At 46.3% G+C, this 22593-nt stretch overlaps 1 protein-coding gene across 2 annotated transcripts in view; it reads right to left on the reverse strand.

Moving 5' to 3' along the window:
* LAMP2 (lysosome associated membrane protein 2) overlaps window positions 1-22593 on the reverse strand; it is a 320221-nt gene that overhangs the window by 196635 nt on the left and 100993 nt on the right. For both annotated transcript variants that reach the window (XM_085608102.1, XM_085608103.1), the window contains exon 6: window positions 6444-6566. In XM_085608102.1, coding sequence (XP_085464228.1) covers window positions 6444-6566 — 123 coding nt within the window. The remainder of the gene's footprint in view (window positions 1-6443; window positions 6567-22593) is intronic.

Genomic DNA, 22593 nt, shown 5'->3' on the forward strand with positions numbered 1-22593 from the left:
TACCCGAAATCTAGGATTTCAGGAGCCAGATCGCAAGGTTGAGCTGCGCTGGGTCCTGGTGTCCGATCTCTCCATGGTTCTGGGTTAAGAGGTGTGGAGAGGTGAGGTTTTTGGTGCGGTACTACAGATAGTTCCAGCAGTGTGGTATACCACGGTTGTCTGGCCCATGTTGGAGCTACTAGGATTAGTGTGAGGGAGTGTTGTTGTAGTTTGCGCACCACTAGTGGAATGAGTGGGAGAGGCGGAAAAGCGTACGCAAATCTGCATGACCAGTTCATCCATATCGAATTTCCTTTGAACAATGGGTGTGGGTATCTGGCGGCGAAGCTTGGGCATTTAGCATTTGTGGGTGGCGAAGAAGTCTATCTGTGGATGCCCCCACATTTGAAAGTACGGGTGAAGAACTTGCTGGTGAAGCTCCCACTCGTGGATTTGTTGTATCTGCCTGCTGAGCAGATCTGCCACTGTGTTGGACTCCTGGGACATGCTGAGCTAGGAGAAAGATTTTCTGGAGTACTGCCCATCTCCATATGCTCTGTGCTAGTTGAGAGCTGTGGAGAGTGTGCGCCGCCTTGTTTTTTTAATACAATACATGGCTGTCATGTGGTCTGTGCGGATCAGGACTGCCTTGCCTGAAATCTGGGTTTGAAAAGATTTTAGGGCTAAGAAGATTGCTAGTAACTCCAGATGGTTGATATGGAGTAACTTTTGTTGAGGCGTCCACTTGCCCTGTATGGTGAGATGTAGTAGATGAGCTCCCCAGCCGGAGAGCGATGCGTCCGTTGTCAGTACTATTTGAAGAACCGGGTCCAGGAACGGTCGACCTTTGGAAAGGTTTGTGGTGTTCCACCACTGTAGAGAGCGATGGGTGCGACCGTCTACCAACACCAGATCTGTTAATTGACCCTGGGCCTGCTTCCGTTGGCGTGCTAAGCACTCTTGGAGAGGACGCATCTGGAGTCTTGCGTGAAGTACTATGAAGATGCAAGAGGCCATCATCCCTATTAGTTGCATAAACACTCGAACTGGAAGGGAGTGTTGTGCTATGAATTTTGTGCGTAGAGCCTGAATGCTTGCAATCCTGGCAGGATTGGGGTAGGCTAGCACTCTTGAGGTGTCTGTGGTGGCACTGAAGTATTGTTTTATGTGGGATGGTTGTAGATGGGACTTCTGGTGGTTTACTGTAAAGCCCAGTTGGTGGAGTAGCTGAATAGTGGTGGACGCGTGTTGTACACACTGATTGTATGACCTGGCTTTTATCAGCCAGTCGTCTAAGTATGGGAAGACGTGAATGTGTTGTCTTCGCAAATGTGCTGCCACCACTGCTAGGGACTTGGTGAATACCCATGGTGCTGTTGTGATTCCGAACGGGAGCACTTTGAACTGGTAGGGTTGTCTGTCCACTACAAATCTAAGGTACTTCCGGTGAGCTTTGTGCACTGGAATGTGGAAATAAGCGTCTTAGGTCTAAAGTGGTCAAAAAGACGTTTTGGGAGAGGAGCGGAAGTACCTGCTGAAGCGTCACCATATGAAAATGGACTGAGTGTATGTATGTGTTTAGGGGCCGGAGATCTAGGATGGGTCGAAGAGTCTCGTCCCTTTTTGGTATGAGGAAATGTAGGGAGTAGACTCCCATATTTTGTTGGTTGGTAGGAACGGGTTCTATTGCCCGTTTCTGTAGGAGGGAGATTACCTCCTGCTTTAGGAGTATTAGATGTTCTTGTGACATTGGGCACTGTCTGTGTGGAATATTTGGGGGGTAGATATTAGTTCTAGGCAGTAGCCTGACCAAATTATCTGTGTTACCCAATTGTCTGAGGTGATGGTAGCCCAGACAGGAAGGAAATGTTGGACTGCCCCTGACCGGAGTATAATGGTCGGAGGGGGGTGGGGGGGGGGGGGGGGGGAGCAGGGGGAAAGGGGGGGCGGGAAGGGAGTCATCGTGTAGGGGGTGTGGCAGAGCGGGCGTTGTTTGTTTTGCCTCTGCCTTTATTATGGTTACCCCTATAGCCGCCCCTTTGATAATCCCTTGTGAAGGTGGACTGAGTAGGGGATTTGTATGAAGTGGACGCGGTGTCTGAGGAGTAGCCTCCAGACGTACTTCGAAAGGAAGAGCGGCGAAAGGAGAGTCTAGGAGGGTGTGACTGTAAGGCTCCCATGTATTTTACCGTATCTTTTTCTAGGGCCTCATCCACTTTTGGGCCAAATACATGTTCCTGGTCAAAGGGATGGTTAAGGATGGAGGCTTGTACCTCCGGTTTAAACCGGGATATTCTTAGCCAAGCATGGCGACAGGAGGACACTGGTATTGATGTCCCTGGAAGCTGTGTCTGCTGCATCTAGGGCACAACGTATGGAGGTGTTAGTAATAGTCTTACACTCCTGAATTAGTTTGTTGGCTCTAGCTTTATATTTGAGGGAGGTGGTGCATTATGCTTTCTAACTCGTCATAATGTGCGCAGTCATATCTAGCCAATAGCGCTTGAGTATTGGCGATACGCCATATATTGGCTGCTTGTGCTGCAGTACGCTTTCCTGATGCGTCCAGTAGTTTTGACTGTCAGGTGGTGGTGATTCGCCTGACGCCTGGGAGTTTGCCCTTTTACGTGCAGTGGATACCACTAGAGAATCTAGTGGAGCTCGCCCTCTGATGTAGGAGGGATCTGTGGGGGCAGCTTTGTATTTTTTTCCTCGATGCGCGGGTTAATGACCCTGGCCCTAACTGGGTCCTTAAAAACTTCTGCCGCATGCTTTACCACTCCTTTGAGTATAGGCAATATGGAGGTGGACCTATGTGTGGTGTCGAATGTGGAGGAGGAAATCTTCCTCCATGGGGTCGGTATGCAAGTCTACCCAGTGATAGTGTGCCGCCCTTGCAGTAGATGGTGGAACCCCAATGAGTCTTCCAGTGGAGATGGTCTGGAGGGGTAAAGATCATCTTGTGGGACGTTGGGGATATCTGGGATATTGTAATCGTCCCATGGGTCTGGGGATCCTGTAAGGGTGGGGTCCCCTGTGGGTAGGTCCTAGGGCACATCCCCTATGTCATCATATGGGTCCCTGTAATCATCGTGTGGAGAAGGGGTTGAGAACGATGAGGTTGGGGTGGAGAAGGGGGTGGGGGTGGAGGTGGTGGAAGAGGTGGGGAAGGATTTCTGAACGGAGATGTAGCAGAGCCCTTCCTCTTTGGAGGTGGAGGAGGCTTCTCCAAATGTCTGTTCAGTGGAGTGTCAAATGTCCAGTTTTTGGATCCTTGGTGTTTTTTGCAAGGGATCCGGTGTAAATAGGTCTGGTGAGGCCGATCGGTCAGTCGGCGCCAGACCGTTGGCTTTTTAGGCTTTTCTGTGCCGTTTCGTTGTTTGGAATCCGGTTTGGGAACCTCCAGACACTTGGTCGGCACAGAGATGGGTTTCGGCTTCGAAGTGTCGGTGGCCTTCTGTGCTTTGGTCGGCACCGAAGGTGGCGTCTGTGCCGAAGAGCTGGGTTTCGACCACGAGTGCTTCGGTGCGGGGCTCGGTGTCCAGATGGAGGTCGGCTTCTTTTTCGGTGCCGAAGCGTGTTTATCAGCACCGACGGTAGGCTGGCTCGAGCCTGAGCCGCCGGAAGGCTTGCTTTGCTTCTTTACCGGGCCCGAAGGTGCGGTGTTAAAAGCAGTAACCTTGGTCTTGCCTAGGCCCGGAGGCGAAGGTGTGACCGGAGCCTTTCAGTGCCGGCAGTGGTGTGTGGGGGGGGGGGGGGGGGGGGGGGGGGGGGAGGGTGATGAGCTCCACATCCGAGTCGCTGGCTTCGGAAGCGCTGACTAGGCCCTCGTCTGTGTAACGCTCTGGAGCGTCGTGCCTTCTCCGAAGATGTCGTCCGGAATAGTCGTCGAGGAGTGCGCCATACTTCTTCTGGCTCTTCGGTCCCGAATAGTCTTTTTAAACCGGAAGGACTTACACGCTGGACAGTCTCCAGCCTCGTGTTCAGGGGAGAGGCAGAGATTGCATACCTCGTGGAGATCGGTGTGGGGAAATTTGGACCCACATCGAGGGCACTTTAAATGGAGTCCTTTCCATTAGCCAGGACCGGAGATTGGAGAGGCGCGGAGGCCGCCGTCGACGACTGGAACCGAAGGTCTGTGCCGATGAGAAGGAGCGTCGAGTGGGGAGATGGCGATCAAAACAATACCGCGGTTTGGGGTGAGGATGGCGTGTCTTTCGTCGAACTGGAGGATGTTCGGAACCAGAGCGCGAAGATTACATCTGAGCCTGATGGCGGAAAAAAACAATCTGAGGATGGAGCCGAAGCCCATGCGCAATACGATCCAAAGGAGGAGTCACCGACCTCCAAAGACTTTCCAAGAGGAAAAACAAACTGCAAACATCCAGGCCCAACACCAGATGGCGATCTATGCACAAGTGTGTAATCTGCAGCTCATATGCCTCGAAAAAATGATTACACCTTGTAACACCCATTATCTTAACATTTCTTACACATTGACTTTCACGTTTATACGAGATTGTCTCTATGTATGTGTGTGATGTAACGCACTCCGACACCCTGCCCTACATACTTGGGATGAGTAGCACTATAAAAGAAATTAAATACACATGAGACTGTCTATGTGAAGCTGAGGGGCACCATTGGCGGGTGGTAGCAAGGCTGGATTGCCAGAACAGGCGTTTCTCTGGGAGGTTGGAAAGGGAGGGGGTGGGGGGGGGGGGGGGGGGGGGGAGATTTGTGACTGGGGGCTGGCACTGCAAAGTTCCTTGTATATCCAGTAGTTTTCAATCAACAACCAAAGCGGCCCCACTTGTATTCTGCTGGAGCGAGAGGAGTTTTGAATCGTCCAAGGTAGCAAGCTGCGGGCAGACTGAAAAACCGTGAAGTGCACGATTGTCTCAACCGAATATAAGCTTCTTTCGACTTCTACTTAAGTGGTTGTCTATTTACTTGCTTTTATACTATTGTGCGACCTCCTCTGATGTTACTGTAAAACTTACCTTTTGTCCCGAAGTTTTGTCCTGAATTTTTACACTCATTGTCCTGAATTTGAACCCATGCCAGTTGGTCACCCTAGAGGTCAGTGATATCCAGTCTCCAGCAGATAATAAAATTGGCTGCATCACACCCATCTTGCATGGGCTGGGACACTTCTGGAACAATGCATGGACATTCCTGACCAAACCTACCACATACTGGGAGGAAAGAGTGAGCAAATAGTGGCAATGGATAAAAGTCACTTTATGGAAAAACAGGACTTTATTTGCCACAAAATAAAGAGCACTTAAAAAGGACCATAAATGTATTGTGAAGTCAGTACTTCTAAAACAGAACAAAGTTATCATCGTCAGAAAAATTAAGCTTGTAACAGAAGTCTGGTACCTTAATTTCACCCTTCAATCTTACAAGGATGAACCAATGCAACAGCTGTGCCATGGTAAAAATTTCCAACATTTAAAAAAGTAACGTCGAGAGTATACATTTTACATGTTCGAATTAAGTTGAGGGTAGTCTTGTAGAAAAGCACACACACTGCCATTCATTCACAAGCACGCACAAAAACTCACCCTTCACAAGCACATGTACAGTCACAGCATGCACACATTTATCCATAAATACATTCAATAGGAACTTACATGAAGTGGAAAGTATATTTGGTGGCGGGAGGCTTCAGGGAAGGAACTGACAAGATACCTGGTCATAGGTTACACCCTTAAGGCTGTGAAACCTTCAGCCCAGCAAAGTGTGGCTTAGGCAGCCAGATGTCTTCGCCTTTAGCACATTTACAGCGCCTGCCTGAACCGAACATGAAGTGTATCTGCCAGGCTGACAGTTTAAGCCTGACAGACGCTCTTTATGCTCAAAGATCTGCAAGTAGTACTGCCGAACACACCAAGAGGCTTTAAAGAACTGGGCAAAAGGTTTTGGTCTGGCTCAAAACTAGAATGTCAGATATTTGTGAGTTTAGAAATAAGAGGAAAAAAAGAAGGCACAACTGCGGTGGGGAGAAGGTCTGAACAACAAGCAGGTCTTTCAATCCACACTCATGAGAAAATAAATTCTTTAGAAGTCGCTCTTCCCCTTTTCAGAATAGGGCATGCTCTCTACCCTAGTAGACATGTATTATGAACATCTCCCATAAAGAAACTAAAAACTTGGACCACACGTTTCTATGGTTTTAAGGATATGTACATCGAACTGTGACTTATTGTGGTGAAATAGTGCTAGACTGTTATCCCGTTACAGCACGTCAAAAACAAGTTGATGTACTCCGTCAAAACAAGAAACTTGACAAAGTAAAAGCATTTACAAGGCTAAGGCTTTGCATCCCATTTACCCTTATATTCAAATAGTGTTCACAGCAAGTAGAGTTGAATGTTCCATTGAAAAATCTACCAAAACACTGCCACTAATTAGCCTAGTTAGAGGAATTTTGCATCAATATTAATAAATATACTCACAAGAACGAAGCCAAATTCAATAGCTCCAGTGGTGCTGTCATTAAGAACCATGGTGGCAGTGTGGTTATCACAATGTCCGCTGCTGCTTGTTGTATTGGGATTAATATTAACTGGCGAGCGTATCTAAAACAGAAAAAAGGGCATGTACAGCAGTTGATCCAACAAACAGACTACACGAAGAACTGGAGTTAAACTCCTGCTATTACAGAAACAAATCATGAAATAGAATCATTAGAGTGATGGAAGCCGGAAGGTGATTAATCAATTTTGCCAATAGTTTAGAGAGCTTTTAAGAGACTAAAAAAAATGGTGGCATAGAAAATGCAGTTACACACAAATTTGTCATATGGCATAAAGGCAGAACAGAATTAAACATGAACAGAAGGTTCAACAACGTGCAAAGCATCCAGAAGGATTGAATTGAAACACTATCTGCCAAAGAACCAACAAAATGCCAAGTGGATCTTTGGGCCTGAAAAATAAAAAATTAAGTTATTTGGCACTGGTCCTTCAGCTTGGGCATATTGCCCTAGAAATGCGATGTCTAATAGAAGTTCCAAAGAGCCACATTTACACTAGATCTTCTACACTCCATGTTTAATTGGTCTGTACACTTCAGACAATCTGGCTTGGATCCAACACCTTATGGTCCCATGTTGGCCTTTATCTCCCAAAGGGATACAGTGAGGTATTGTTTCTTGTAGCAATCTTAAGTCACAGCAAAGCAGCAAGGAAAAGTTTAAAGTAAATTAGCAAAAATATCAGCACCGGGTTACATACGAGAAGAGTTTCCCCATCAATCCCCAAACTCTCCAAAAAAGCCAATAACTCCTATTCAAATGGGACAATTTTGCGCTCTCTCTCAGTATCTAGGTCAAACGTAGGTTTACATTAAAAGGTGGAGGGACTTAAACACTCAATGTACAGAAACATAACAGATCCATTAATAAAATACTCAATCAGTACTTCAGAAGACGGAAAAGGACTAATAGGTAAATAAACAGTGCCCTTACAACTAAGATATACGAAGGCTACCAGAAGTCCCAGGCACCTTCGGGCTCATGAACCGACCCCATAAATACCATGCAATAGGAACTACAAATCTGCTCACCACCAATATGTAGGCCTATATTAACCAACAAGGGAAACTTTGGAGGAACTCTAGCAAGTTAGTAAATTTCAGGGCTGCAATGATAGTCAACGGTTATATCCTCAATCATGTAATAAGTAGGTTAACTCAAAGGACTGCTGAGACTAATTATATATAGCATCATCTCAGCGTTTATTTGGTTTAACATGAAATGGGAGTCACCCTGCCTAAACTTAGGCTGGGTTAATATAGAAAAGGAGTATGTTTCAAAGACTTTAAAAGCTGTCAAATAACCTTGCGTGTGAAGGTATCCAAAGGATTTCAGACTAGGGCTAATGTAGATAAAGACTTGTAATGGCTTATGATATGAGACGAAGTAAATACAGGTACATTTGGTTACTTCTGGTTCCTGGGCGCTAGTTGGCAGGCGCAGAGTGTTAGAATGCTCCTCGATTAAGTGCTCATACTTCCATCAATCAAACAAAAATAATAAAGGAGACCTCCCATTTGGAAGAATAAGCTTTTATATACTAGGAAGATACACTGGCCAACTTGGACAAACAAAACAAAAAATACAAATAAAGTGTATTATATTGGTTAAAGAATGAGTGTATTATATTGGTTAAAGAATGAGTAAAGAGCAAGTTACTTACCTTCAGTAATTCTTTCTGGTGAATACTCACACCACTGAATCTCCCAAGGCAACAGACTGGATCCAGGAAACTTTTCAGCAAAGTTCCAGCACGGCAAGAGGTGGCATCATGCGGCTATGCGCAGACTCGAAACGAACCCCGAAAGTGAAGCGCAGACACACGTAAAATCACCACCCATGAGCACTAGCGTAAGTTTGTTTTTTTGCCTTTGTGTGCCATTATATTTGGAGCGTAAAGCAATTGTAGGTGACAGTGCACTGATCAGAACTTGGGAACCGCCTTTCAGGACAGCGACCGTTACTGTGACCATCTAGGTCACTAGATCTGGATTCTGTTAATGCTTCTTAATGATATATAGATAGGTTGTCACTTTTTCCTTGTGCACTTTTTGGTTAGATTAGAGAAGGTTGTAGGTTTCTCGGTTTCTTCTTTCCTGTCTAACCTGGTCACATTCCTGGTTCACTTGGCTTTTGGTGCGCATATACCTTTGGGATATTACACGTAACATGACACTTGCTGTTTGTTTTGGCTTGTATCGCTTCCATTATGAGGGGTACTATGCAGAAAAAAGGAGGTTTTCTAGGATTACACTTATTGTATTTTCATGACCAGGGAACAGAACAACAAGACCGACCACATTAAGTAGAGGATTTTCTGAATTGTTCAAACATGTTATTCGGTCTTATCACCTGTGCTTAAATACAATGAAATTGTTTTCTGAGATATACTTTATATGTATAGATTACAGCCTTGAAAAAGTCACTGTCGTGACAAAACACGTGTCGGCTCTTGCTTGTACCATCTAAGATAAATACATAATCATCTGAACATTGGAATTTGCAGTGTGGCACATTTTTGTACTATACGGACTGCATCACAAATATGTATACTTGACTGTTTAAAGATTCTCGCCGGGAGTGCGTTGGTCTCTAGATTTTTCTGAGCAACAAGAGTGCCATTGCTAGAGTGGGTTTTGCATTTTGGGTAGTAGAATGCAAATGTACCTAACTGCACCCTGAAAAATACAAACTGATTGAAGTTTTACTTAATTTGCACATGATGAAAAAAGTGAAATCAGTTTCCCATCACTACCCTGCTCTGTAAGCTTTGTAGACCTGTGGAGGACACTGGAAGAGAATGATGTGGCAGAAGCAGTGGTCCAATGCAGAGAGGAGACAAGTTCACGGCGGGGACCACTGTGCTCCAGGAAACAGCCGGTCTCAGATGGAGTATTGGAGGGTACCAGAGCAGGGTACCACTAAGGCATCTGCCGAGCGCGGATGAATGGTGTCATTGTAGGACTGGCATTGTTTTCCACATGTTAACAACCTCAAGATTGCCCTTCACATTTTAATCATTGCAAATATTCACTGTGCAACCATGAAGAACTTTGGGACAATGAGTAGTATGATAGCGTGGTTGCTTTAAATTTTACGAGGAGTATTTTCTCCATATTCATGGAGGTGAAAAACTTTAAACAGCGCAACCGTTAAATTAATAAGATTGAGAAAGGCTCAGGTAGTGCCGAAATAGACACGCATCTCTTTATTAAATGTGGCACAAAAAAGATTTTAACTGTCCAATCCTCGAGGGCAAGAGAAAGCATATAGCAGTTTTAAGGCATTCTTCGGGAACGCCCACCCGGGCACCAGCTACGGTTTGGTGCTAGCAGCAATGCCGCAAACTAGTAGAGGAATACATTTTTTACAGACAGTCATAAGATAAATCAAGTTTAGCAGCCAGTTTTCTACATTTGGGAAGCATTTGCAGGAGTATGGCACAAGAAAACTCCTCCTTATAGTTTAAGGACTTCTTTTCTCTTGAAGAAAAATTCATAGGGACAAAGAACGTGTCAACTACAATGAATTCTCTAGTCTACCCAGAGGAAGCGAGACATGTTGAGCAACCAGGTGGCAGAAAAATTCATCATTTTTTGATTTCTTCTTCCCGATTTGTGGTAATTTTTCTTTTTGGCCAACTCCTCTATAAACCTGGAGGACAGGCTGCCCTTGTACAAATGCAGTAGTAGAGGTTTTTGCCCTGGTGGATTGGGCCCATAGACCTTCCGCGGGCTGTCTCTTGGCCACAGCAGATCTTGAAGAAAAATATTATCCGCCTGAACAGGGCAGTCTGCACAGCTTTCCCCTTCGCTCAAGAAAAATCCTACAAAAAGCTAATAGTCCACTCAATAGGCCCTGCTAAAGGGTAAGTAAATAAATCAAAGCACTCTAGGTCCAACCAATGCCTCTCCTCTACTTCAAAGTGGCATGGTGGAGGGGATGCAAGTAAAGAACACTAGTAAAGTGATAGACTGCTCGACATGGAACAGTCACAACAACCTTTGGCAAAAAGATCGCTCATGTCCTCAGCACCAATTCGAGAAAGTGATGTACGGTACTTGCACTAAAAGTGCCTGCAACTCACTCATGCAACAAGCTGACAAGGACAGTGAGGAAGACAGATTTCAGAGTCAAAAGACGCAGCAAGCAACTATGCACAGACTCAAAAGTTGTACACGAGGAAGGTCAATATAAAGTTAGGTCCCACTGGGCATGACAAATGGTTTGGGGTGGAGCTCATCACCAGCAAATGCAGAGAGGTTGAAAGGACAGACAAATGACCCTTTACAGTGCCTACTGCAAAGCCTTGCTGACTTAAAGACCAGACAAAGAACGTCTGACAGCTTTATATGCAGTGGATCAGTGTCCAGGGTCACACACGTGGTTATGAACTTGTTCCAATAGCCAGCATAGATATGGATTTCAAAAAAGGGCATTTGATGGAGAGGATGAATCCACCAGCTGAGGTGGCAAATCAAACAGAATGGTCATCAATCACAACACAAAGAGGAGTACGTTGCAGGAATTTGGATGGAGAACCCTGCCCTGTGACTAAGACAGGATCATTCTAAAGTGGTAGTCTGATCACAGGGCAGACGTTCCCGCTTAAGAATTGTGGACAACACTATCCTAGTCAATTCTGGGGCAATTTGATTTTTCAGAACTTCACGCACGAGAGGTAGCAATGAAAAAGCACCTGTCTGGCATGGCTTGGACGAAGATATGAGCAGCTGCACTTAACAGGAGCTCCTGGGACCGGCTAACTCCTGTATTTTAAAGCCTCTAAACATCCCTCTCAATCATGTCATTACAACTAGTAACAGGATCTTGTAGCTGGGCACCTCAAACTTTGTTTGATGCTCGGTCCACCTGAAAGAAACTAAGTTGAGGCATGATCGGTCTCAAACTCCATATCCTTAAATGGCCACTGCAAGGATGATTTGAATCACAGCTGCTTCCAAAGAAACAACCCTGACCACCCGTATTAGGCTGGATCTGGGCCCCAGAGGCTGTGAATGACTCCTGATGGAGGATAACTGAGCCTGTTTGTACTTTTTGTCCAGAGCTGGCCGGGGCAGCCGGGCTTGCAGTGTGGTAGCCTCAGGAGGGTGTAGCCTGGCTTCCCTGGTCCAAGGGATCACCTATATCTGCCGCTGGACTGAATCAAGGCTCTCAGGCAGCAAGTAGCTCTAAATTAAGGCAAATTGAACAGATTTGAACTTTTGGCCTGGAAAAGGCCCAAGTGGCTACACCCGGTATGACAGGAGCACCTAGGCGCTGTTGGGAGGCTCCATTTCTGAACCCCAAGATGAGAAACAGCATGTGGGGTTATTTGGCAGCTGGATCTGGACCTGGTGCTAAGCAGGAAAGTCAGTCATTACCATATGAGGCACACACAGAACTCTGCCTTTTATGCGGGAAGCTTCAGGCTCATGCTCTTATTTAGGGCAGTAGATGATAGCATGCAAACTCCCCTCCTGAACCCAAAGAAACAAATGGTAATTGGAGGCAAGGAATAGACTTGCACCACTGCTCCTAGTTCAATTTGTTGTAATTCCAACTATGCTAACTCATTGTTTGGCATTCACCGGGGAGCTCTGTGGGATTACCATGTAGCCATCTGCTGAAGGTCGGTTCTCCTGACCGAGGTTGGACCACAAGCTTTGATGCACAATTATGTATTATATGATCAATATTGATAACCAATTAGATAAAATATTGAAAGCCATCTCTGGAAATCAAAAGTAATGAAAGATTGATGTGAGCCTCCTTCGCACAGACCACAATAAGCTAGATGACAGTCACAATGAGTCTTCATTATCCCTACTTCGCCCATCGGTTCAAGAGTTGCAGATGCAAGCAAAAATATTATCCGATACAGTGAAACAGGACAGGTCTTAAGTTGGGATAGCTGGTCCCGCAGAATACTCGTTATTTTGAGTCTGCCTGGAAATGTAGACACCAGAATGCTGAACTGTTTGAGAACAATTGTGGACTCACTTGCAGTTGGGAGTCCATCGGTGTAGGAAAGTGTTTCTGCTGCAGTGTCCCCCACATCCCCCCACCACACACATACACACTTTTTACCAGATTTCAGATGCACTTTGACTTGAAGTGTCATGGGTCCCTGCCAATCAGGTTTGCAGGGTCTGTGCTTTCCCACAACTATACCTTTGTACCCCCAATTGGCACCACTGTGACCAGGGAAGGTTTCTAAGGGCTGAAACACATTGTGCCACCTTTAGAGGAAATGCACACAACACCCATTAATGCACACAACACCCATTTCTCCCCCCCCCCCCCCCATTGCATGCTGTGTGTTGGGTGGAGAGGAAAGTGAAGAGTCGACATGGCACATATACCCGTGCCATGCCTTCAACCTACTGCCTATGGTATATATGCAAGACCCCCCCTCTAGCTGGGTGCACTATACCACTGGTGAGGTAATAGTTGCATGGGCACTTTACCCCTACAGTGTCCAAGTCCATTTCCACCGCTCAGGTGGGGGAGATGGTGAAGCCAGCTCTTCAGTGCACGCCATCTTGTAGCTGTCAGGCACTGTCCAATCAGGATTAGGGATTGCGCTCACTCTCCCAAGTGGGTTGAGCAAACAAAGGGTGTACTGCCCTTAGGGTGACCAGCCCATTGGATACTAACCAGAGACCCCTAAAACGCTCCGTAAATACAGTATTTAGTGGGCCGCCCTGAACCCAGAAGGCCGATTTCCACTACCTACGAAGGACGGGGAAGAAAACGCACAGCAAAGGAGACTGCCGAGAATAACTGACCTGGCCCAGCCCTACCAGCCCATCTGCAGTTTCCAGAGATCCTGTGCCAATAGTTGCCATGTCAGAGCCAGCGACTTCCAGAGCCCCTAGGAAGGCTGACTGTCTTCAATAAAGATCGGATAAACTGCAGTGCTGTTCAAAAGAATCTCCCACAAAAGACAGCCTGCTTAAGACCAGGAAACCCAACGCTTGGAACCACTGCACCTGTTGCAAACAGCCAGAGCCCACGTGGCCCACCGATCACAGTGAGGTCCCCCAGGGCTCCAGAGTCAGAGTCCATCGAGGTTTGACCCCCTTCAAGACTCCCAAATGTCACCTGCAGCCTCTGCACACGAGTCGCCCGGTAAAGCTGAATCAGACGTCAAAAGGCACCCCTGCATCCAGCCACCCTGCTCCCTAGGGAAGAGGACCTGAGGTGCACATACATCACGTTTTCCCAAGGTAGTGACCCAAATACTGGTGCTACCGGGAGGGTGGTAATACCCCAGAAGTTGAGGTTTTATTCACTCCCTGGCACAAATTTAACCTTGAAGGACAGCTTGGGCAAGCCAAACTTTGAACAGTATTGTCCCTCATTTTCACTGGCCTCATATGTCTGAAGACACCAAGGTGGTTTGTCGCTCCTGTGTCACTTGCCAAGCCAGTGGCAAGTCAGGTGGCTCCCCAAAGGCCCCCTTCATTCCACTCCCAGTGGTTGATGTTCCTTTTGAGAAGGGATGCATTGATATTGTTGGTCCCTTAAACGCTCCAGCAGCATCTGGATACAGCTATATCCTAGTGGTGGTGGTCCATGCTACTAGGTATCTAAAGGCTATTTTCCTTAGAACCACTACAGCTCCTGTAGTGGCCAGGGCCCTCCTCTGGCTTTTGTCCAGGGCGGGCTTCCCAAAGGATGTCTCGACAGAGGTTCCAACTTAATGTCTAGTTAGGTCACCTGCATATGAAAGAAAGTGGAGTAAACTACAAGTTTACCACACCCTACCATCCACAGTGTAATGGGCTTGTTGAAATTTTGCAAAAACAGTTGGACAGAATGCAGAACAATGTCATACATTCACCCCAGTACAGAGATATGGGCCTAAATCCATAGTTTTTTTGCTCACCATGCCATTCCAGTTTGAACCCAGCCATATGCAAATCAGGCTTGACCCTGTGCCTCATGGGAACATTCCAGACCGAACTGCCAAGTGAAAAGTTTCAGCAGTCCATTATCTGTGTTTGCTTTGTTCGCCCCAAGTTGGCAGGGTATGCCCAGACGTGGGTCCCTTGCTCACTTTGCCACTGGATTCAAGCTAGCCTGGCTGATTAGGGCAGTTCGCCTGAAACCAGTCCGAGGATGCTTGTTTCCGGTCCAGGGAAGACATGGCTTGGCAGTTCATGCTGGAGTGTTCCCATCAAGCACAGGGTCAAGACTGATTTGCATATAGATGTGTCTGAACTGGGGTGGCAAAGTGAGCTAAAGAATGATGGATCCAACCCAGATCTCTGACTGGGGGTGAGCGTTTGAAAAGTTTCAGCACCCCGTCCATCATTGTGTTTGCCTGGTTGAAAGGTTGAACAAGACCCTAAGGGCATGATCATGGGACTCCCAGAAAATCTCTGGGGAAGCTGGGATGTCTTACTAACCTTCCTTCTCTTTGCCTACAGAGCGATTCCACAGAAGGGGGGTTGGCTACAGCCCATTTGAACTTCAGTTTGGACATCCAGTTAGGGGTCTATTGTGTCTAGTTAAGGCGGGTTGGGAGCAGCCTCTCAAACCTCCTAAACAGGATATTGTGGACTATGTACTTGGTCTGCCTTCATGTATGGCTGAGTATATGAAGAAGGCAAGTAAAAACATTGAGGCCAGCCAGGAGCTTCAGGAAGCTTGGCATGACCAAAAGGCTGTACTGACTGAACCAACCAGGACAGAAAGTATGGGTGTTGGAGCCTGTGGCCCCAGCAGCTCTCCAAGACAAATTGAGTGACCCCCACACAATCCTTGAAAAGAAAGGCAAGGTCACCTACTTGGTGGACCTAGGTACTCCTAGAAGTTCCCACAAGGTACTTTATGCAAATTGCGTGAAACCTTTTGTAGACCGGGTTGATGAGCTTGCTCATGGCCGCTGAGGGACAGGAGGAAGAGTGAACATCTCCCTGATCGCTCTCAGAACCCTGTTGATGGCACAGTTAAAGGAGTATGCTTGGCAAGCAGCCTCATTTACCCACAGCAAGCTGATTGCAGGCAGGTCCTCCATCAGTACAATCCTATGTTTTCTTTGACACCCAGTCAAGCCACCAGGTCAGAGACTGCACCAGGACAGAGGTCCAAAATATACTGGAATCATGACATTGAGCCTTCAGATAGCCTTTGGGCTAGTCCTTGTACCAAAACCTCAAGGTGGCAAGAGAAATGTTTTGCGTGGACGACAGAGGAATCCATGCAGTCACTAGGACTGAAACCCCATCCTATTCCTAGGGCAGATGAGCTCAAAGATACTTTGGCCTCAGCAAAATATCAGAGTACATTTGACCTAACGGTTGGCAAATCATACTAGCTGAGGATGCCAAGCCTATAACAGCAATTTCAACCCCTAGTGGACATCAATGTATTGTGATGCCCTTTGGTCTGAAAAAGGCATTTGACACATTTCAGAGGCTGGTGAAAAAAGTCAACAGGTCTGGAAGTCTTTAGTGCAGCATATATAGCTAATATTGCTGTCTTTAGCTCCACTTGGGAGGATCACCTGGTCCACCTCAGAAATGTTCTGAAGGCCCTGCAGAAGGCAGGCCTCATTATCAAGACCACCAAGTGCCAGATAGAGCAGACCAGGTTGTATACTTTGGTCACCTGGTAGGTGGAGGCAAAGTTCAGCCACTGGATAGCAAAATCCAGACCATCATGGATTGGGTTGTACCCACTATCCAGACTCCGGTCAGAGCTTTCTTGGGCCTGGATGAGTACTACAGGAGGTTTGTTAAGTGATATGGGTCCATCTTGACTCCTTCATGATTTCACCTCCAAGAGAAAGCCTAAGAAAGTTTGACAGTTAGCTGTCAAAAGGCATCTTAGGACCTGAAGCAGGCCATGCGCAGGTTGAGTAGTAAAGTAGGATCTGCTATCATGGTTACCCCAACTTTCTGCTGGTGTCATTATGGTTTTCGGACTAGTCTTGGATCATGCTAATCAGGACCCCCAGTCTGTGCTTCTTACCTAAATTGGATCATGGGGAGTACTTCGGTACACCTCAAATGGACTACTAGTGCATTCTTGTAAGTCTCTGGCACATGGTACCAAGGTAACTAGGGCATCGGTGCACCAGCGGCCCCGTGGGCTGAAGCATGCATTATGCCACCCATTGAACACCACACAACGTGTGACTACTACAGGCCTGCCATCGCACTCTGTAACCGGGTGCTAGCACCACTAACGACAGATTTAGGTTTTCCTATATCTGAGGTCATTGCACCTAAAACCTATGTCACCCTAAGGCAGGCATTTCAATCCTGAAGGCAGGGTGCTGGCTTACAAGTGTGAGGGTGCCCCTGCATGAGGAGGACACCCCTACAATTCACGGAGTCCATTCTCCTGGTTTGTAAGTGCATCAGCCATTATTATACATGGAGTGGCCATGCGTCATTACAAAAATGGCCAACTCTAAACTGGCAGTAATGAACGGTGGCGCATTTGGTTTCAAACATTTTGGAATCCTGCCTAAACACTGTAAACAGTGTTGAAGATACGATTCCATGCACCGTAGGGCCCCTTCAGGAAGCCTGCAGTGCTCCCTGTACCAGTCTTCCAGACCCAGACAGCAAACTGTGGTTGCTGCTGACCAGAGAATTCTGCCCTCCTGTTGCTGAACCAAGCTCGAGCAGAGGAAGGCAGGACAATAGGTTTCCAGTTACAGGGAGGTGTGACACCACCCAGACAGGGATTAGTATATTGGGCCATGGTGGGGGTGCTTGTCAGTGCCTCCAGACTGCTTTCAAGGGCACCTTTGGTGCCCTCCTTGCATACTCCAATTGGAACCAGTTCAGGGAGCCATTGCTCCCCCCCCCTCTGGTGTGAAACTAGACAAAGGACATGGGAGTATCCTCACCACTCTACAGCCCCTCATGTGGGTGGGACCCGTGAATCGTCCCAACCCTTTAATTAGGATACTTAAGGGGTGGCGGCAGCTCTGCAATTCCCTCGAGGCCTGTACTGCATTCACAGCAAGTTTGAAGCCAGCATGCCTAGTCGGAACCGCTGGAGCAGTACCCCCTGTGCACTGCGTCAACTTGCCAGTACAAGGGCTAGTTGACTTCACCACAGATCTTCGGGCTCCAATAAGCTCCAGTCTCAAGCATCTCCCGTTACCAAGATCTTCGTCCTCACCGCAACCTCTGCACCGTGGGCCATCATTGGTGAGCTGCTTGAGGTACTATTGCGAATCCTGTTCATGTCGGCCGGTGGTCCTCTGGAGGGTCTTTGGCTCCCCTGCTTGCTCAGGCCTGCTAAGACCTACCTGCTCGTGCTGAGTCACTTGAACCTTGCTGGTCCCGACACTGCATTGCAACAGACCTACCCACAATAAAAGATCCACTTACGATCTAATCGCTAAGAATGTCATGCAACTGGAAGCCTGATCACCCTGCGACTGATAAGATTATCAAATCTTCTCATCATGGAAAGGTGCAGATTAGACTAGGCCAACCTTGAAAGAACAAACAATGGTATGAGATCTGAGAAATGTCAACACACAAATCTAACTTAAATTAGCAACAACCTCCTTCCTCCACCCTCTAACATGTCAAATCCGACCAATTAGTTTCCTACTGGTACCATAGCCCCCCCATAAGGCTTCACTCAATGGATCCCTCGGGAAACTACTTGCTGGCAGGGTTGCGGGGGGGGGACAGAAGAGGAGGTGGTGAGCACTTTAGTACACCTGCTGTGGGACTGTACACACATCCAGACATACTGGACTCAAATACTAGACAAGGTTGACACACACAGACCCAGAAATACCACGCTTCCCGGATTATGTTCTTTTGGGCCTCCCAAACCCTTTGACTTACCCACTCAAACCGCCGACGAGGCCGGTTGATGGCAATCGCGCTGGGTTCCGCAGTGCAAAACATACTAACACATTGGCTCACCTCACAACCCCCTACTTTCACAGACATGTCAAACCTGAATGACCTTACTGAACATTCCATGACATTTGATTAAATTGCTCCGAAGCAACTCTAAATAATTCCCAACAAACATTGCAAACCCGGGTTCAATGGCTTCCTTAATGAGAAAAGTGGTATACTAATCCTCGGTGAAAAATCATGGAGAAACTCTCCTTCCATAATACACCTTAAACATTAGAGTAATGACGAGTTCTCCAAATATTTCAAAATACAAAAAAAAAAAAACAAAAAAAAAAAAAAGTAAAAACAAATCTTTACTTTTTTTAAAAAGAATTGAAAAAGTAAGTTACACAAATGGTGATTTTTAAAAAAAAAAAAAAAAACACAATTATAGGAATGGACACTGAAATAGAAACATTTAGAAATCCAATGAAAATCATTAAACATCATAGCTTTAGAGATTAATTATAGATAGGAATTAGCATTTACAAAACACCTCCACTCACTCGCCTATACAGTCACTCATACTTACAGTCACTCAGTACAGGACTAAGAGTCAATGAGTGGGTATGTAGTTATTGGAGTATCTATGGTTTTGAGAATGGCCATCTGAAATTTTGAGTGGGTGTAGCAAAGGTTATATTAGGGTGTAAGAAGAAGCACCAATTTATTACATGGATGAGGTCATCAGTGATGTCACTGACCATGTCATGAGTGATGTAATATGCGACGTCATCAGCAGTGCATTGCGGGGGCGCGAGTTATAGTTAGCTGAACTAACTACAACAGGGGAATTTCTAGGGTTTTGTATGAGGGATATGTCCAGCTACCTACAACGCCCCTGAAACCTATGGTTTCAGTGAATGTCTAAGGTTTTTTTAAATGCCAATTCCTAACTATAACGTGCATGAAACCCATTTTTTTTTTTTTTTTATTTTTTTTTTACACACACCTGGTGTGGTTGCCTTTCATTTAGCCATTCAAGAGATTAGACTGGTAAAATAAGTTGCTTTACATTCCTTCAAGACATATCATGAAGGCTGCTCTCCATAGCTACCACTAGGATAGCTTTCAATAAAGGTTGTCTTTAACCCATCAATAAGGGGTTGTTTGGACTGGTGCAAGGTGCCCACTATAAACTTCACACCCAGAATACTGCAATTGGGTAAAATTGCTCCACAAACCCTACAGCCTGTGCCAAGACTGGGACAACTATCTCGTCTACAGATCAGGTCTATCGTGGAATACGCCAGGGATGCCCCTGCGTTGCCATGGTTTGTACTAGCATTAGAACCCCTAGCACAACATCTGTATCATATTATGGTCCCAAACGGTATTCCAGTAGGTGGGACAATCCATTCTGTATCACTCTGCGCAGACTACTAGCTGGTGTATTTAAAAGATTTTAACAAAGACATGCAATCGATAGCTGCCGTGTTTTCACGGTTTGGGAAAGTATCCGGTTCATACCTTAACGCCTCAAAATCTATGGCATATTCCTTTTAGGATACTTACAATAGACCCCATTTGCAATTTGGCCAGATGCAGTTCAAAATATAACCCACAACCTTCAAATATCTAGGAATACATATCTACATGACCAGTGCAGATGCTATCGGTGGAAATATGGTTAGAACTATTAATTTGCTTCGTTCCCAGATCTCGTTTTGGAGTACCTTGCCATTAACAGTGGCCGGCCGTTTGGCTGGGTCTAAAACGGTTATGCTGCCCAGACTCCCAAATCACTTTGTGAACCTCCCTGTTCTACCGGCATGGATCTTTAAAAACACTAGATACCTTGTTATCTTTACTTTGGGGAACGGGTCAGCATAGGCCAAGATGCAGCTTCCGAGTTCCGCGGGGGGGGCGGGGGATTGATTGGGGGCTCCTGATCAAGGCATATTGCATAGTTGGGCTAATAAATGGCGAGCATATTGGTTGACTGGCCATCATTTATTTGAAATAGGATATTCTCCTGACCGTTTGCAGCGCAGAACACTACAACCATGGTTAGGTCCTGGAGTTGGAGATGCGAGATCCCCTTTCTCCTGCATATAGCAATACATTATTGGAAACCGGCACGAAAATATGCAATGGTACCCATCCCATATGCCCCAAATATCCCACTTTGCAGCCTACCTACCAGACGTGGAATTAGGAGTTGGATACAGGCCGGTATAGAGTATTCTTAGATGGTAACATGATGCCACTTAAATTTGTGCGCACTAATGCAGTACCAGAAACCTTATTCGTCACGCATGCAGCAATTACACAATTCATTCGGAAATTTTGGTTGGTGGAACAGAGAGAACCTGCTACCTTTCAACTGTTGAAGGCCATTCACATAATGGGACATGGATGTCACTTTGTTAGGTGGCTATACCGAGGGTTGAGAGAGCATCTGGGTACTCCACTACTGCCTCTTCAGCAAAAATGGGAAACGGTACAAGTAATGGAATTAGAGGAGAGAGAATGGGCCTTGGTGTTGGAACACCCTAGTTGGGTCTCCCACAATTTGACTGACAACAATACAGCTATTAATCTTACACAGGGCTTACCTCACCCCGATGGCAATACAGAAAATTTACCCCAAGGCCTCTGACTGCACAAGATGCTCTAATCACAATGCTGACTTTATTCACATGTTATGGTCCTGTCCTGCTTTTGAGGAAGGGGGGTGGGGGTGGGGGAGGTTTGGTCAGGGGTCACTCGGAGCCTACCACTACTAACGGAGCGCTCTCCTTGGGATACTATAGAGGCCTGCCTTCTGGGCCTGTTCCCTCTCCCCAAGAAGGAGACGTTACTGCGCCACTTTGCGGGATTAGCCCCGATGCTTGCTAAAAAAAAAAAAAAAAAAAAAAAAAAAAAAGGGATCACATTGCGCTGGAAATAGTGCACAGCACCGCAAGAAGGTAAATGGAGGAAGTTACTCGATGGGCTGTGGAGGAAGGGGAACCGCTCCGACATGAGGAACATTATCTCTTTCTCAGCCCTCTATATTCTAATCTCCCTAGACTGGGCACAACTGGTAGAACACTTCAAAGCGGAAACTGAGGTGGTGTTGGGGGGGGGGGGGGGGGGGGGGGGATACATTGACTATAGATAATGCCAGATTCCCAATATTACAGTAACTGACTTCTGTAGTAGTCTCCATCTACCCACCTCCTTTCCCTCCCCTTACCTCCGATATCAGACATTACCCTGTGGTACTATACACCTGTACGGGGTGATTAAATCGCAGCGGCAAAGTTACCAAATAAAGAAACACACTGCTGTCAATTACTGTAATACAATTGGTTCGTAAATGCATAACTAACTTGGATGTATATTGCTATTTGATACTGAAAATCTACAAACGCTACAAGCGTATGAAACTAGGAAACGATAGGTACACCGAGATATAAAAAAAAAAAAAAAGCATTCCGAAATGTGCTACATGTATGGGAAAATCCGAAAAGCATAATAGGTCCAGACGGGAGTCTCATCTCCTCGGGGGTGGATAAAAGGTTGGCAGTGATAGGCCCCACATGAAAGGCGGGACCTTAGGAATAAATGAAGATTTGGTCCAAAGCACCACTTTATCTGGATACAGATAGAAAAGGGGGCTTAGAAAATAATGCCTGCAGCTCGCTCACCCTGTAAGCAGAGGTGAAGGCAACAAGAAAGGCAGTTTTGAGAGACTGCAACCTGAGGGGGATAGTTAAGAAGCTCGGCGAGAGCACACACAAAAAATAAATAAATTTAAAAAAAAATATATATATATAATAAAAAAAAAAAGTGTACCAGAGTGCCATTGGGGCATTACAAGATGGAGGGAACAGATGAGTAAGACCCTTAAAGAATCTGTCAACGATAGGAGATTTGAATAAGAAAGGCTGATCTGGCAGCTGAAGAAAGCAGAAAGGGTTAAGGGGGGGGGTTTGAATCAGCAGCCTTTGCTGTGCACCATGCCACATGTGTGTTCCATCTACAGCAGTATTCAGTTTTAGTGGAGGCATGCCTGGCAGACAAGATATCAGACTTCGGGCAGAAGGTCAAAAGCGATCAATTGCCGCCACTCAAACTCCACACATGGCGGTAGAGAGTGGACAGGTTCGGATGAAGAAGCCTTCCCTGCTGCTGCAACAGAAGATACTACCAAAGGGGCAGTCTGATCGGAGGATCGATGGCAATGCT

Source organism: Triturus cristatus, chromosome 5_2, assembly GCF_964204655.1.
Source record: "Triturus cristatus chromosome 5_2, aTriCri1.1, whole genome shotgun sequence".
Lineage (NCBI taxonomy): Eukaryota > Metazoa > Chordata > Amphibia > Caudata > Salamandridae > Triturus > Triturus cristatus.